The following is a 13746-nucleotide window of genomic DNA, read 5'->3' as shown; positions in this document are numbered from 1 at the left end:
AACATAAAGCCTGACTTACTACCCTGCTTTTTAGGCAAGATTTTCTCCCAAAGTGGTGTACAATAAAATCCACTCAAAAGTACAATATATTCAAGAATATTTTTGTGTGTACATGTTTGTTTGAGCTCTAGGCAGCTGACAATTTGGTGCAGGCTCTAGACTTTTCTAGACAAAGAGAGATAGCAGGAGGAATTGGAAAAAATAAAGGCTAGAATTATGACTAAAAAAAAGTTTACAGGTGTGATTTTTTCCCCCCCATGAGTTGCTTATCATCATGGAATGTTTGATTTGCAGTTACTCTTCTGTCAGCTGCACCTCGGCGGGATGTGATCATTGAAGTAGAAGACACACAACCTTTACTAGCAGCACAGGTAATCGCCTTAATTTGCAGGTTCAGTTCTTTCCATTTTTGTGGTCAGTTCATTGGCTTTTTAGCCTGCAACTTCAGCAGACACAAACCTAACCAGGCAAAGTGTCTGTAAAAGTTGGAGGGAGCTCTGGAAATACAATGTAGAAGTATATGTAGAAGTATACTTTGTTATTTCTCCAGTCTTACTATTTTATTTATCTGTGTAAATGGAAATCTCTTACTTGTATATGTTCATGCTGGTTGTGAATTGTTTGCCAGCAGCTTTAGAACATATTTGCTGTTCTAAATTATTCAGTGAATAAATTGATGAATAATGTTTGAACTCTTATCCTGTTCACTGGCAATCCTTGAGGTTCAAAATCCAAAATATTAATTAGATTTGGTTGAATTTAGGGAGCCCAAATAGCATTTTCATGCAGGTGCTGTTAAACAAAACACCTGTCAGTTGCATGGCCTACCTGTTATTTCCTCAATTACATGGCAAGATGAATGGCTCAACTTAGATGCATGTAGTGCACATTTGCATTTAGCAAGTTCAAAGTAATTTTGAACATCAATACGTACTCCTATATTATTTACTGTAAACTGAGTATTGCCAGTTAACTAATATGCAAGATTGTTCATCAAAGGCAAATATGAGTCCAAATGCTAATGCTTAATGCATTTTTTAGCTTGCGTGCTAACACATGATGAACATATTTGAAGTTCATCATTTAATACAAAAGCTTTAAAATTGTGATTTATCTGTTTCTGTGTAATTGCAGGTTGTTTAAAACCGTGTTTGTCTTGCTTTGAGAAGCCCCTTCTCCCTCGTTGACTGCTGTTTCATTTAGTCTTTGATGTAGTATAGCTGCCCTTTAATTGTACCATATGAGAGAGCCAATTAGATGAGCAAACATTATGTTATTGTAAACACACTGAGTGATGATAAAGTAAACCACAGAGGTCCATGTCCTTGCAGATAATAACATATGTTTGTTGTATCAGTAAGTCTTCCTGTTCGACTGTAATAATTAGAGGTCACCATTCACTAACCACTATCAAGAAAGATTGGAGAAAGGAAAGACTGTAGGGTTGTATACTGCCTGTGGCTTGTAATATTTTACTTGATAACGTCACATTTTACCTAGAGGTTGTAGGATTACACTTTTGAATGAAAAGGAAGAAGTGGTATTCTCAGGTTCTGAAGAGATCAACCTAGCAAACTTTTTTTAAAAAAATAAAAAATCAATATATCAATAAAATATGGGCTTCAATTATTTGAGATATTTTAAAGGTAAGACAAAATAAAGGCTTCTTGGGGAAGCAAACATTAAAAAAGAGTATGCCGTTAACAGACTAGAATAACAGATGTAGAACTTTCCTAAACTACATTCCAATTTCTAGTGTTTAAGCGGTATGTCAACAGCACTCAGCAAAATGGCTTCTCCAACAACAGTGCATGTATGTATGAAGAAAACGCATGCGCACTATTCACCTGGGGCCTTAGGTGCTTTGGTTCACAGAACTTTCATTCCTCCTTTGAATCTTTTGCAGGGAGGTTTTGGAGAAAACCAAGTTTCGGGTTTTAAAACAGAATGATTACTTAGAAAATAAATTTCCATTCACATTTGGGCATTTGCAGAGCAGCATTTCCATTTGGAACTGGAAAGCTTGCATTCACATTAGCAATTCACGTAGGGTGCGGATTTGGATGTTGACGATAAGATGGAATCATATACAAATAAAACGTAATAAAAATATTTTTTAAAAGTTAAGTTGGATATTGAAGGAAAATTCTTATCTTCACATGCAGTAGATCAGGGGTCAGCAACCTAAGGCCCATGGGCTGGTAGCAGCCCATGGGGCTCCTCTATCCGGCCCATGGCGACCCCTGCTGCCCCTACCGCCCACTCGGCATGGCACAGCGCAGGGACCAACTTCCGAGTTGATGGTGCCTGTGTGCATGAGCACAGGCGCTCCTCTGACCTGGATGTGTGCCAGAAATAGCATGTGCGCACACGCACAGGCGCTCCTCCGACGGATGGAGCATGGGCTGGCCCATTGTCCGGTAAGCTTGCCGACCCCTGCAGTAGATGATTCTGATCTTTATATGGATGTTTTCTCCAAAATCTCAAACTTACTGGTTTCGGGGACACAATGAGTGTTCATGGGCTATACTATAATCAGTGGCATTCACAGCTAGAGGTTATAATTGTAGTTTGTTGTGGGAATTTGTTTTACAGACTTACACAGAATCATCAAGTTTATGTTTTCAAAATATCAGGGCAGAAGTGGTGGTGGTAGCTGTGCAAAGTGCAGCAAGAAAATAATGGTTCATTTTGCGTGTGTTTTCTCTCTCTTTCATTAGAATGCCAATCGAAATAATAATTTTCACAGTACTTTCTCTCTGTTTCAAGCTCTAAAGGAGGGCTGGGGAATCTGGGACCCTCCAGATGTTGCTGAACCTAAACTCCCATCGTCTCTCATCATTGGCCATGCTGGCTTGGGCTGATGGAAGTTGGAATCCAACAACATTTGGAGATGACAAGTTTTCTACTCCAGAAAAAAACAGTTTCTCCCCCCCCCCCACCGCCAATATAGAATAATTCATGGAACTACAACTTTCAATAGCCAAATGGTCAGAGCTTTACCAGGTGCTGAGGGCACAATATTGTGTGGAAAGTATTTATTGCACAAAGACTGGCTTTCACATCATGGTAAACCAATAAAATAAAACAGATATTAAGGTTGCAACCCCAAAATAAGTCCTATCAAACTCACTGCAACTTACTTTTCAACAGACATGCATAAAGTGGTTCTGTAAGTGCTTAGATATTTATTTATTAACTTTCTCTCTTGACTATCCTCCCAAAGGAGCCCTGTGATAAAACAATGCAATTCAAAATAATGTAAGCCTATCTAAAGCGTGGATTTGGAATCACATGGCGTATGACTGCAATCTTCATAAAACTGAAAATAAAATGGAATTCTTATATAACACATCCTAGTCATCTTTTAACAGTAACAGATCACCAGTGCAGTTTTAATTACTTGGGAGATTCTGAACAAATGAATGAGTCCTGGAACTGTCAGGCTGATAATCAGGTTAAGCCCTTGTGGTAGTTCCATTAGATGCTTTATTTTCCAACTGAATCAAATTGCTGTATTTATTTTCTGGAGTATCAAATTGTTGGATTAACAGGTCTGTTGGTTATGAAATGGACATACTACCCTAATAAATACTTGGTCAATATGCAGAGACACAAATAAAAAAATATATTGCCTGCACATTTAATATATTCATTAAACACCCACAATTTATTTTATTCAGTCTACAGAACCGGGGGGAAATATTGGTTGAATTTTAACTATTCTGCTTTGGTTTTTCCTTCCCCATCCCTTTGGATGTGTCCTCCTGAACAGCTCACAGAAAAGGTAATGAAATCTATCCTGATTTTGGTTGTGTAAACTATTCCCTTTGTACTTATTAAGAAGTCTCACCATGTTCTAAAATATGTGGTAATACAGCACACAATAACTTTACATTGTTAAAGTTAACTAGCCTCAACCTGGTCAGTTGCGGCTGCATGAGTTTAAGTTTCTGGAAGGAAGAATACGGTCGTATCTTGGTTTTCGAGCAGCCTAGTTCTCGAATGTTTTTGCTCCCAAATGATCAAAACCCGGAAGTGAGTGTACTGGTTTTCAAATGTTCTTTTGGAAGCCGAACGTCCAACAGGGCTTCTGCAACTTCCGATTGGCTACAGAAGCTTCCTGCAGCCAATCAGAAGTGGCGCTTTGGTTTTCGAACACTTTGGCAGCCAAACAAACTTTTTTAATGGATTCTGTTTGACTTCCAAGGTACAACTGTATTAATAAAGGGGTGGAGCTACATGCAGTTTGGCCCACCCATTTCCTCTCAAAAAGCAGCTCTGAAAGGAGGACCCATTGGAAGAAAAGTTCCACGTTCCTCGTTGTATTTATTTTAATGAGATATCCACCAGAGAACCAATGAAGCTCTGTTGAAATGAAGAGATATAACAAAGCGATAGCAATTGGCCAGATGCACCTTTGTCACTTCAGTTTTCTGCTCTGTATTTCGGACTAAATCTTTAGCTTCTTACATATTCTGCCTTTTATTCGCAGTGCACTCCCTGTACAAGTTGCATGGAAAGCAGGTTGAGTGTCACCAGCACCCAAATTTAGGGTCAGGGAACTGCAAACGTGCAGAGCTCCCGACACCTTGCCATAGATGTGCCAATGTGAATCTTAACCACTGGAGGCCTCTGTGCCCCTCAGGTCACCCAGAGCCAAGTCCGCTAGTTTAGTGCACCTACTCTGAAGAGATCTGCTGGGAAGAGCCCTTGCTGGGATTGTGGGGAAAGAGGTCCTATGCCAGGAAAAGGCATCTCATGCATGAGGGTTTTCTGGCATATCCAATGTAATCTGGCAACATTCCAGAGGCTTTGAGGCTCTGTTAGATCTAGAGCCATTCTCTGCCTTGCAACTTTTTGCTATAGGAACCGTATGATCTGTGAATCTCTCTTGGCCCCATCATAGACTTTTGGGCCATTTAATCAGAATGTCTTCTGGTGAGGTCTACAGCACACATATCCAGCTTAAGGTGCCCCTTCCTCTGCTTGCTGTGATTGGTTAAGGCTTGGCCCCTGCTATACATGTGTGCTGCCTAGCTTCCACACCTAAGGACTAGATCTGAGGTGGGGAGCCTGTGGGGAACTTCCATGTATTGCTGGACTTCTAAATCCCTTCAGGCCAAGTTAACATGGCCAGCAGATAGGGCTGATGAAAGTTGTATTTCAGCAACATTTGGAGGGCCACAGGGTCCCCATCCATGGGCTAGAATAGATCATCCTGGAATTTCAGTTTGTTTTTACATACACCTATAATCTCCCATTTTTATATAGGAGGAAGAAATTGTTGACTGGTGGAGTAAGTTTTATGCTTCAATAGGAGATACTGAGAAATGTGGACAATATATTGCAAAGGGATACGATATGCTAAAGGTATTTGTTTTTAGTGCATTCTTGTTGTTGTTTAAAGATGTCGCCAACTTTAAAAATAAGCAGACTTTAGTTCAATGTACTGTTTTGGGTTGAACTTGCCACCCTCAATTTTTAAAAACTTGAGGCATATTGCTTTTTTATTTTTGTACAAGGGGTTGTGAAATAGGTCCCAGGGGGGAAACTCCAAAGTTACCTTGAAAGAGGCATATTCTCTTGCATGATCACTGCACATTTTGCATGAGTGCTATGGGAAAATGACAAGATCACGCCACCAAATAACAGATTGCTGCTTACTGTATTATCATCCCAGGCAATCTAAAGTTCTTTCAGACGCACCATGAATTATATATACACACACAGTCACTTTCTTTAAAACTTAGGGATGTTTTGCAAAGTTGTGCATTTATTGAAGCTTGCCACTTGTTTGTTTCTAAAGCTTTTTTTGTAATTTTACCTAACTTTTGTTTCAAGGTGTACAAGAGTGAACTGGAGAATGTACCCGATTTTAGGGGTTTAACAGATTTTTGTGATACTTTCAAGCTGCATCGGGGCAGGTCTGAAGAAAATGATGACCCTAGTGTTGTGGGAGAATTTAAGGTAAAACACGCACACCTTAAATTACATTATTAGGCAGAAAACCAAGCTTAAGTACGGTACTGTTCAGTGTAGTACTCCATTCCTAAGACAGAACAGATACGTAATAACCAAGTAAAAAAGGGTTGTTTTGGTTTGGACTTACCTTTTCATTTTTGTTTAACTTCATAGGGCTCTTTTAGGATCTACGCATTACCAGATGACCCTAATGTGCCACCTCCTCCTCGGCAGTTCCGTGAACTTCCAGACAGTGGGCCTCAAGAGTGTATCATTCGGATTTATATAGTCCGAGGCTTAGAACTCCAGCCTAAGGATAACAATGGAATGGTGAGCTAACATTTCCAGATGAGCGTTAAAATTAGACCACTATTGTCTACAACAGGGACATCCAACTCCCAAGAGACTGCAATCTACTCACAGAATAAAAAACTAGCAGGGATCTACCCCTGAGGTGTTGAGTTGTTGAGCTTTATTTAGGGAGGAAAGCCCATTTTGGAGAGGAAAATGTCGCTCACCAAGGGAACAATCTGCCTCGCAGCGAAAACTCTGTCTTCTGTTCTAACGATCATGCGTGAATGGAGGAGGGGGAGGGGCCGGGTGCTCTTATGCCACCACAAGGGAGCCCATAATCAACACCGTAACCTCATGATTGTCCAGTTAGACATCCCTGGTCTGCAAGTTGTAGTACAGCTTTGGACCAGGATTCTGGTTTAGACCAGGATTCGGGTAATATTATTATTAATAGTAATAATAATTTAGCAATAATTTAGCAGGAAGAAATAGGCAGATATATACAGTGGTACCTCGGAAGTCAAACGGAATCTGTTCCGGAAGTTGATTACACTTCCAAAAATGTTCACAATAATAACAATAATAACAATAATAATTTATTATTTGTACTCCACCCATCTGGCTGGGTTTCCCCAGCCACTCTGGGTGGCTTCCAACAAAGATTAAAAATACATTAAAATGTCACACATTAAAAACTTCCCTAAACAGGGCTGCCTTCAGATGTCTTCTAAATGTCAGGTAGTTGTTTATCTCTTTGACATCTGATGGGAGGGTGTTCCACAGGGCAGGCGCCACTACCGAGAAGGCCCTCTGCCTGGTTCCCTGTAGCTTTGCTTCTCACGGTGAGGGAACCGCCAGAAGGCCCTCGGCGCTGGACCTCAGTGTCCGGGCAGAACGATGGGGGTGGAGACACTCCTTCAGGTATACTGGGCTAGAAACCAAGGTACAGCTTCCGATTGGCTGCAGAAAGCTTCTGAAGCCAATTAGAAGCCGCAGAAGCCATGTCAGACATTCAGGTTCTGAAGAACGTTCGCAAACCAGAATACTCACTTCTGGGTTTGTGGCATTCGGGAGCCAAAACGTTCGACTCACAAGGCATTTGGGATCCAAGGTAGGACTGTACAGAGCTATGAATACTGAAATGTTTTATAAAATAATACCATGACTGAGAATGCCAGACTTGGAATTGAGAATCTGGCTGAAATTTTCAGGTGGACGTGGACTCCCCCAGGTGCTCCTAAGCAAATCACTTTCCCCATCTATATCTCTTAAAAGTCAGCATCTGTTACCTGCCTCACAGTGGTGTCACAGCAATAGATGAGATAAGGATTGTAATGACTAACATAGCAATTACTTGCAGAGACCAGTGCACCAAGGCATAAATGGCGCTCCTTGCTGGGAAGAGCTGGAGTGGTTCTCCAGCCTCTTAGGTGAAAGGGCAAGTTCTATCTGCACAAAAGGCTGCATGCCCAGAGCTGTTCCATCGGCCAAATTTCCTTGGGAAATTTCCTTGTGTAGGAGCTCCATATATAGACATGGACCTTCGTAGAAAATGTGGCATGTATTAATTATCAATCCTACAGTGCACATGAATTAACAATACCCTTGTTTCCAAACAGTGTGATCCTTATATTAAAATCACCTTGGGCAAAAAAGTGGTGGAAGACAGAGATCATTATATTCCCAACACTATCAATCCAATTTTTGGCAGGTAACTTCCTCCTTCTGTGTGATCAGAATGGCTCTAATCCTCTCATAGATTAAAGAACAATTATGCCTTGTCATAGCCTTAATTTTGTTTCAAGAAATCATTATTTCACCTTACTCTTACTTATGAAAAAAAAGTCAGGGGAATGGGGGAAAAGCGTGGCATGCTCTTCTTCTGGTTTTTTGTTATGGGAGGATCCTGAATTGGATTAGAACACAATGAGGGATGGACTAGAACATTCACCTCAATTTACAGAGGAAGAAAATTCTCCCATTTAAAAATGCTTATATATTCTGCTGATAGTACTAATATTCCAGTTAATAAACTGGAATTGTATACAATTTTTTAAAAGGGGTGGGGGATTTTGGAAGAAGGTAGAGAGTTTAATCCTTATGCTAATGATATGCTAATGTCCTCAGAATGTGACGAATTAAGATGTATTTATAAGTTAGAAATAAGGATTTTTATAGTACTCATTTGCTGTTTTTTCTATCAGCCAATTATCTTGTATCATCCCACAGGTCCATAGTGACCCTTGCAGGGTGTTTAACTAGTAATTCCAATTGCAGTGGCTTACTGGTTTATGAAAAATGCTGATCGTATTTGTTGTGAGTGTCACTAATGTTTTCAGGGTGGTTAGTTTTCTGAATTTCAAACATGCCAAATATTCCTGTGTTTAGAATGTACGAACTGAGTTGCTTCTTGCCTCAAGAGAAGGATCTGAAAATTTCTGTTTATGACTATGATATGCTGACTCGAGATGAAAAAGTTGGTGAAACCATCATTGATTTGGAAAACAGATTTCTCTCCCGCTTTGGATCTCAGTGTGGAATACCACAGCAGTACTGTGTGTAAGTTGCTCACTGCTATAGCTATTAAAAACATGGAAAACCTAAGCCCATGATTAAATGTCTCCCTGCAAAAACGACGTTCCTTAGAAGCAGTTATCTTGGCTGGACTTAACGCCTCATATTTACTGCATTTTCACAGACTGTGATAGGATATGCTATGGCTTTCCTGATTAAAGCATTGTCTCCACTGAACTTACCTCAGTTCAGAATCCTATATATATATATTCCAATGTGCCCCTGAAGCTTCTGCACATGTGTGCTTTTCAATAAGGCAGCTTCATAAGTAAAAAGGATCCATATCTAAGACTGCTGCTTTCATTACAGGAAATGGGAAGCCCTTGTGAGCAGTGCCAAATAATATTTTACAGCTTCAGTGTGTGTGTAAGAAATCAAGGGGGAAGCATCCTTCATGTGGGCACTTCATTTTCATTGCAACAAAAAATATAGCCTAGAAGTGTGTGTATGTTTGGCTTCATTCAGACATAACACTAAACCATGGTTTCAGGAATGAGCATAGCATCCACCCAGACTCATATACGGTACTTCATTCTTTTCCTCCAGCTTGGCTAGAAAAAAATTAGAAGCTCCGCTTCCATTTTAGATTAGCCACAGTTTAGTGTATCCTCCGAACCATAAAATGTGGTTAATCTTAACTATGCTTAGTGAAAACAGCCTGCTTTATCAACTATGATTTGAAGCTGAGTGAGCACAGTTTGTCCAGGCTTGAAATAGGTGATTGGCAATGGAGGGAAAATCACTTGGGCTCAGAAGAAGGCTAAACTAGTTCTCATAGGCTCCAAAATAGCCTAGCATATTCTAGTTTCGCAAAACACCCTATTGTGGAGTCGAATTCCCGTCTTTTAAATTCAACATAATTCCATCCACTCATTCATCATATTGAGGAATATGGCAAAGTGTTACTAAGAAATGATGTGCCTGTATCCAAGAGACATGCTGTCTATCTATCCTGAATTTTTCTCTTAATTCCTAAAAAAGCTCAGGTATCAATACATGGAGAGACCAACTGAAGCCAACACAACTCTTGCAAAATTTAGCCAGGGTCAAAGGCTATTCTCCCCCAGTCCTTTCTGAAAATGGGACGAGGATTAGTTATGGAGGAAGACAATACACTTTGGAAGAATTTGGTGAGTTTTCTCCTTGTTATTGAGTTTCGCTGATTTGTGTTTGTGCTGTCCCCACTGTGTTTTCCTTGAGCATTTATATTTATAAGAATATAGAATTGAAACTTCATTGTCAATTGTAGCCAGTAGTTTTGATGTGGAAAACCAGATCAGCATGTGGAACTGGGGCTTTCCAATTGTTCACTATAGGAAAGTGAAAGAGATGCAATGCATGACTGAGTGGAATTTTGCCTTTCCATAGCTAGCAGTGAAAACCCCATGTGCTCATAGATCTAGCAGGCTGTTCTTGGTCCACCATAAATCTATTGAATGATTGTATATATTTATACTTGCTAATTTCAGTATTTAGCTGTGAATGCCTACTGATTTACATTTTTCTTTCTTTACTTCAGAGGCCAACAAAAAACTGCATGAACACCTTGGGCCTGGTGAAGAACGGCTTGCCCTTTACATTCTCAGAACTCAGGGCTTGGTGCCTGAGCATGTAGAGACAAGAACTTTGTACAGTACCTTCCAGCCAAACATCTCACAAGTACTATACATTTATATTTTATTTATTACTGCATTTATATCCCACTTTTCTTTCAAGGAGCTCATCTCTACATCAGTTACATCCACCAAGTCCCCTGGTGACTGGCTTGGCATCACATACCTGATGTAGATACAGTGTTTTTTTCTGGGAGGACACAGGGGGATGCCTACCCCCAAACACTTTATGAATCTAAGTTTGGCCTCATTGAGGGGCAGTATTTCAATAGGAGCAGGAAAATGACAGTACCCCTAAACATTTTTTTAGAAGAAAAAAGTGCACTGTGTATCCACTGGGACCTCTAGCTGTATCAACCCCCCCCCCTCAAAAAAATACCACACACAATTAGAGCTGGATGAGGATTTTTCATCTTTATCATATTTTGTCATTTGGGGGCAGGGTGAGCTTCTGGTTTCCCCCCTGTATGTTAAGCATTGTTTGTTTGTTTGTTTGTTTGTTTTGTTATTATATGAAGTGGTATGAGAAGCTGTTCCATGGGTCACTGCAGTATTCCGTTCTTGATATTTTGGTAAAGACCTGTAATTTTTCACAGCACTTCAAGCGCTGTATTGGCTGTGGCAAGGGCTTGGGCGTTCCAAGTGAAATTTCTGACATCTTCACCTTGAAACAACAGGAAACCCAGCAATGCCATGTCATAAATTACTTTTGAAAGGTCTCATGTGTTTCAACCATGTGTTGCCATGTGACATGGTAGGCAGGTGTAAGAGTGGAGAGTCAAGCCCAAGGCCTAACTGTGCATGTGCAATAAGCTGCATGGTTCTTTGGATTCAGGCCATGATATCAAATTGGAATATTGATAATGTCATATAACAGGGTTTTTTTAAAAAGAAAGACCTGACACAATTGCCTTACTTGATACAGGGGAAGCTTCAGATGTGGGTGGATGTTTTCCCCAAAAGCATGGGTCCACCCGGCCCTCCTTTCAACATCACTCCTCGCAAGGCTAAGAAGTAAGTAAATAAGGATTAAGGCAGGTGGCATGCTTTTTTGGAACTTCCATGCTGACTCTTTAACTGCAGTGATGATTATGAGCACAGTGTTTGCATTTACTTCATATTCTGTTCCAGTCCTTTCCACTGCTAGAATACAAACGTGTTCTTTATACTCCACAACAGGGATATCCAACCAAGTGCCTTCCAAATGTTGTGGACTACAAGTTTAACCATTCCTTTTTTAAAAATATTTTTTATTAGTAATTTCAACATAACATATTATCAAAAAGCATATCATCCTTAAATCCCCCCTATTTTTCCCTCCCCCCTCACTAAAACATAACCCAACCTCCCCTTCTCCCCCCCCCCCCCGGACTTCCCTCAGCTCCTCTCTCTGGTTTACCAACATATGTTATTTTCTGCATGTTACAAAACTGTACAGATCCTTAATTTATCTATCTAAATATTATCAGTAAAAAGTTTGTGAATGTTTATTCAAAACCTGCCAAGGAGTCCAGTTCATTTTGTTGTTTCTTTAAATACTGGCACACAAATTACATGACGAGGATAACTGTGACTTTAAAGATGAATGGGAACCCTTTACAAGTTTAACCATTCCTGACCATTGGCCATGCTGGCTTGTGATGATGGGAACTGTAGTCCAAAACATCAGGAACGAACCATATTGGCTCCCTCTGATCTGCTGGATATAAACCTAAGAGCAAATCCTGTATTCCAGGTATGAACTGCGGGTAATTGTGTGGAACACAAAGGATGTCATCCTGGATGAAAAAAGCATCACAGGGGAAGAGATGAGTGATATCTATGTGAAAGGGTAAGAGACCCATATCCCAGATCTTGTTAATGATGAACACAACTGTAAGATCAATTTAAAGGTCTGGTTCTCATTAAGAGTACCACTGCATTGAGCATTGACTGCAGAAATTTCCAGGTTCAATCCCCAGCAGCTCAAGGAGGGAAAAACCCGTGTCTGGAAGCAGGAAGACCCACTTCCTGTCAGAGCAGACAGAGCTGGGCTAGATGGACTTGGTACAAGGCAGCTGCCTGTGATGTCATTACTGGAAGAAGGAATTAATGAAAGGCTGGAACGTTGTCCTCAGGCATGAAAATGTCTTGAGCTGGCCCTGTCAAATGACTTCTTTGTTATCTTGGGTGTAGGAAGTTTAATGGGGACATTGGGACTGATTACTGGCAATATATCTAACTGGCAGAACTGGCCACATTACACTGAGATTAGTGGAGCTATTTGGGATGAAATCAGACAAGAGAGTGCCAGGGTCTCTGTTTCAGTTCTGGTGTTTTGCAACGTAAACATTACAGCTCCGAAGCTGCAGTGAAGTGTTGCTGCATTGTGCAAAGCCATCAGTCCTATTCACTATACACAGCTAAATGTCATTGTTTCTGACTTTCAGATGGATGCCTGGCCATGAAGAAAATAAGCAGAAAACAGATGTGCATTACAGGTCCCTAGACGGGGAAGGGAACTTCAACTGGAGATTTATTTTTCCTTTTGAGTATTTCCCAGCTGAGCAGCTCTGTACAGTTTCAAAAAAGGTGATTCTTCTCTGATTATGTTAATAATAAAAATTAAGCTTGGCCATTCACAGCCAAAGGCCTTGCACCAGGACACTGAGTTGTGTGTAGATTTTTCCTGAATCTTTTAAAAAAATAAAAAACGACACAGCAAACTGCAACCTCCACAGCCACATGTTTTGGTAGATCTGTTTGGAATGGAAGGAAAGTTCTGTCCCCTCCTTTGTTTTTTTCTGCTCAGATTTGCTGTTCCCCTGCACAGATGCTTTTCCACCCATACAGGAAAAGAGACAAGTAGAAAAGTAGCAGAGTATAAGAACATGATTTTGGGAAGGAAATGACCAGAGTAGAAAGGGTTAAAAAGCCCTTCCCACTTACTGTTCTTCCACTGAAACTTCCAGCCTCCCACATCTGCTTTTCATATAAAGAAAAATCAGCCTTAATATTGGAAGAACTATTACAGGTGTCTGTAATGTCATATCTAGAGTAGCCCATAGGTAGGTCAGATTGTGGCCTTTACCAAATTCACACATTCAAGCAAGTATTCGTCACTCCTTGCCACCTGAATATTTTAAAATGCAAATATTTTGTTATGAACCTTGCTTTGCATATCCCTGAGATAGTTTTCTTTCCACTATGTCTGATAATGAGTTCTAAGATACAAAAAATAAACTCCACACCTGCATAATATTAAAGTGTTTCATAGTGTGAAAATTTCAGGCAAGATTATTTTTTAAAAAAAAGCAATATA

The 13746-nt window shown here is 40.2% G+C and overlaps 1 protein-coding gene across 3 annotated transcripts in view; it reads left to right on the top strand.

Moving 5' to 3' along the window:
• The window catches only part of MYOF (myoferlin), an 81276-nt gene that overhangs the window by 62574 nt on the left and 4956 nt on the right, over positions 1-13746 (top strand). For all 3 annotated transcript variants that reach the window (XM_081192153.1, XM_081192155.1, XM_081192154.1), the window contains 12 exons: positions 295-371; positions 3776-3787; positions 5275-5373; positions 5845-5970; positions 6139-6294; positions 7878-7969; positions 8647-8817; positions 9814-9962; positions 10352-10491; positions 11371-11459; positions 12181-12276; positions 12875-13016. In XM_081192153.1, the coding sequence (XP_081048279.1) occupies positions 295-371; positions 3776-3787; positions 5275-5373; positions 5845-5970; positions 6139-6294; positions 7878-7969; positions 8647-8817; positions 9814-9962; positions 10352-10491; positions 11371-11459; positions 12181-12276; positions 12875-13016 (1349 nt within the window). The remainder of the gene's footprint in view (positions 1-294; positions 372-3775; positions 3788-5274; positions 5374-5844; positions 5971-6138; positions 6295-7877; positions 7970-8646; positions 8818-9813; positions 9963-10351; positions 10492-11370; positions 11460-12180; positions 12277-12874; positions 13017-13746) is intronic.

Source organism: Podarcis bocagei (genome assembly GCF_964188305.1).
Source record: "Podarcis bocagei genome assembly, chromosome: 4".
NCBI classification, from domain to species: domain Eukaryota; kingdom Metazoa; phylum Chordata; class Lepidosauria; order Squamata; family Lacertidae; genus Podarcis; species Podarcis bocagei.
This window is presented reverse-complemented; position numbering and strand designations above follow the sequence as displayed.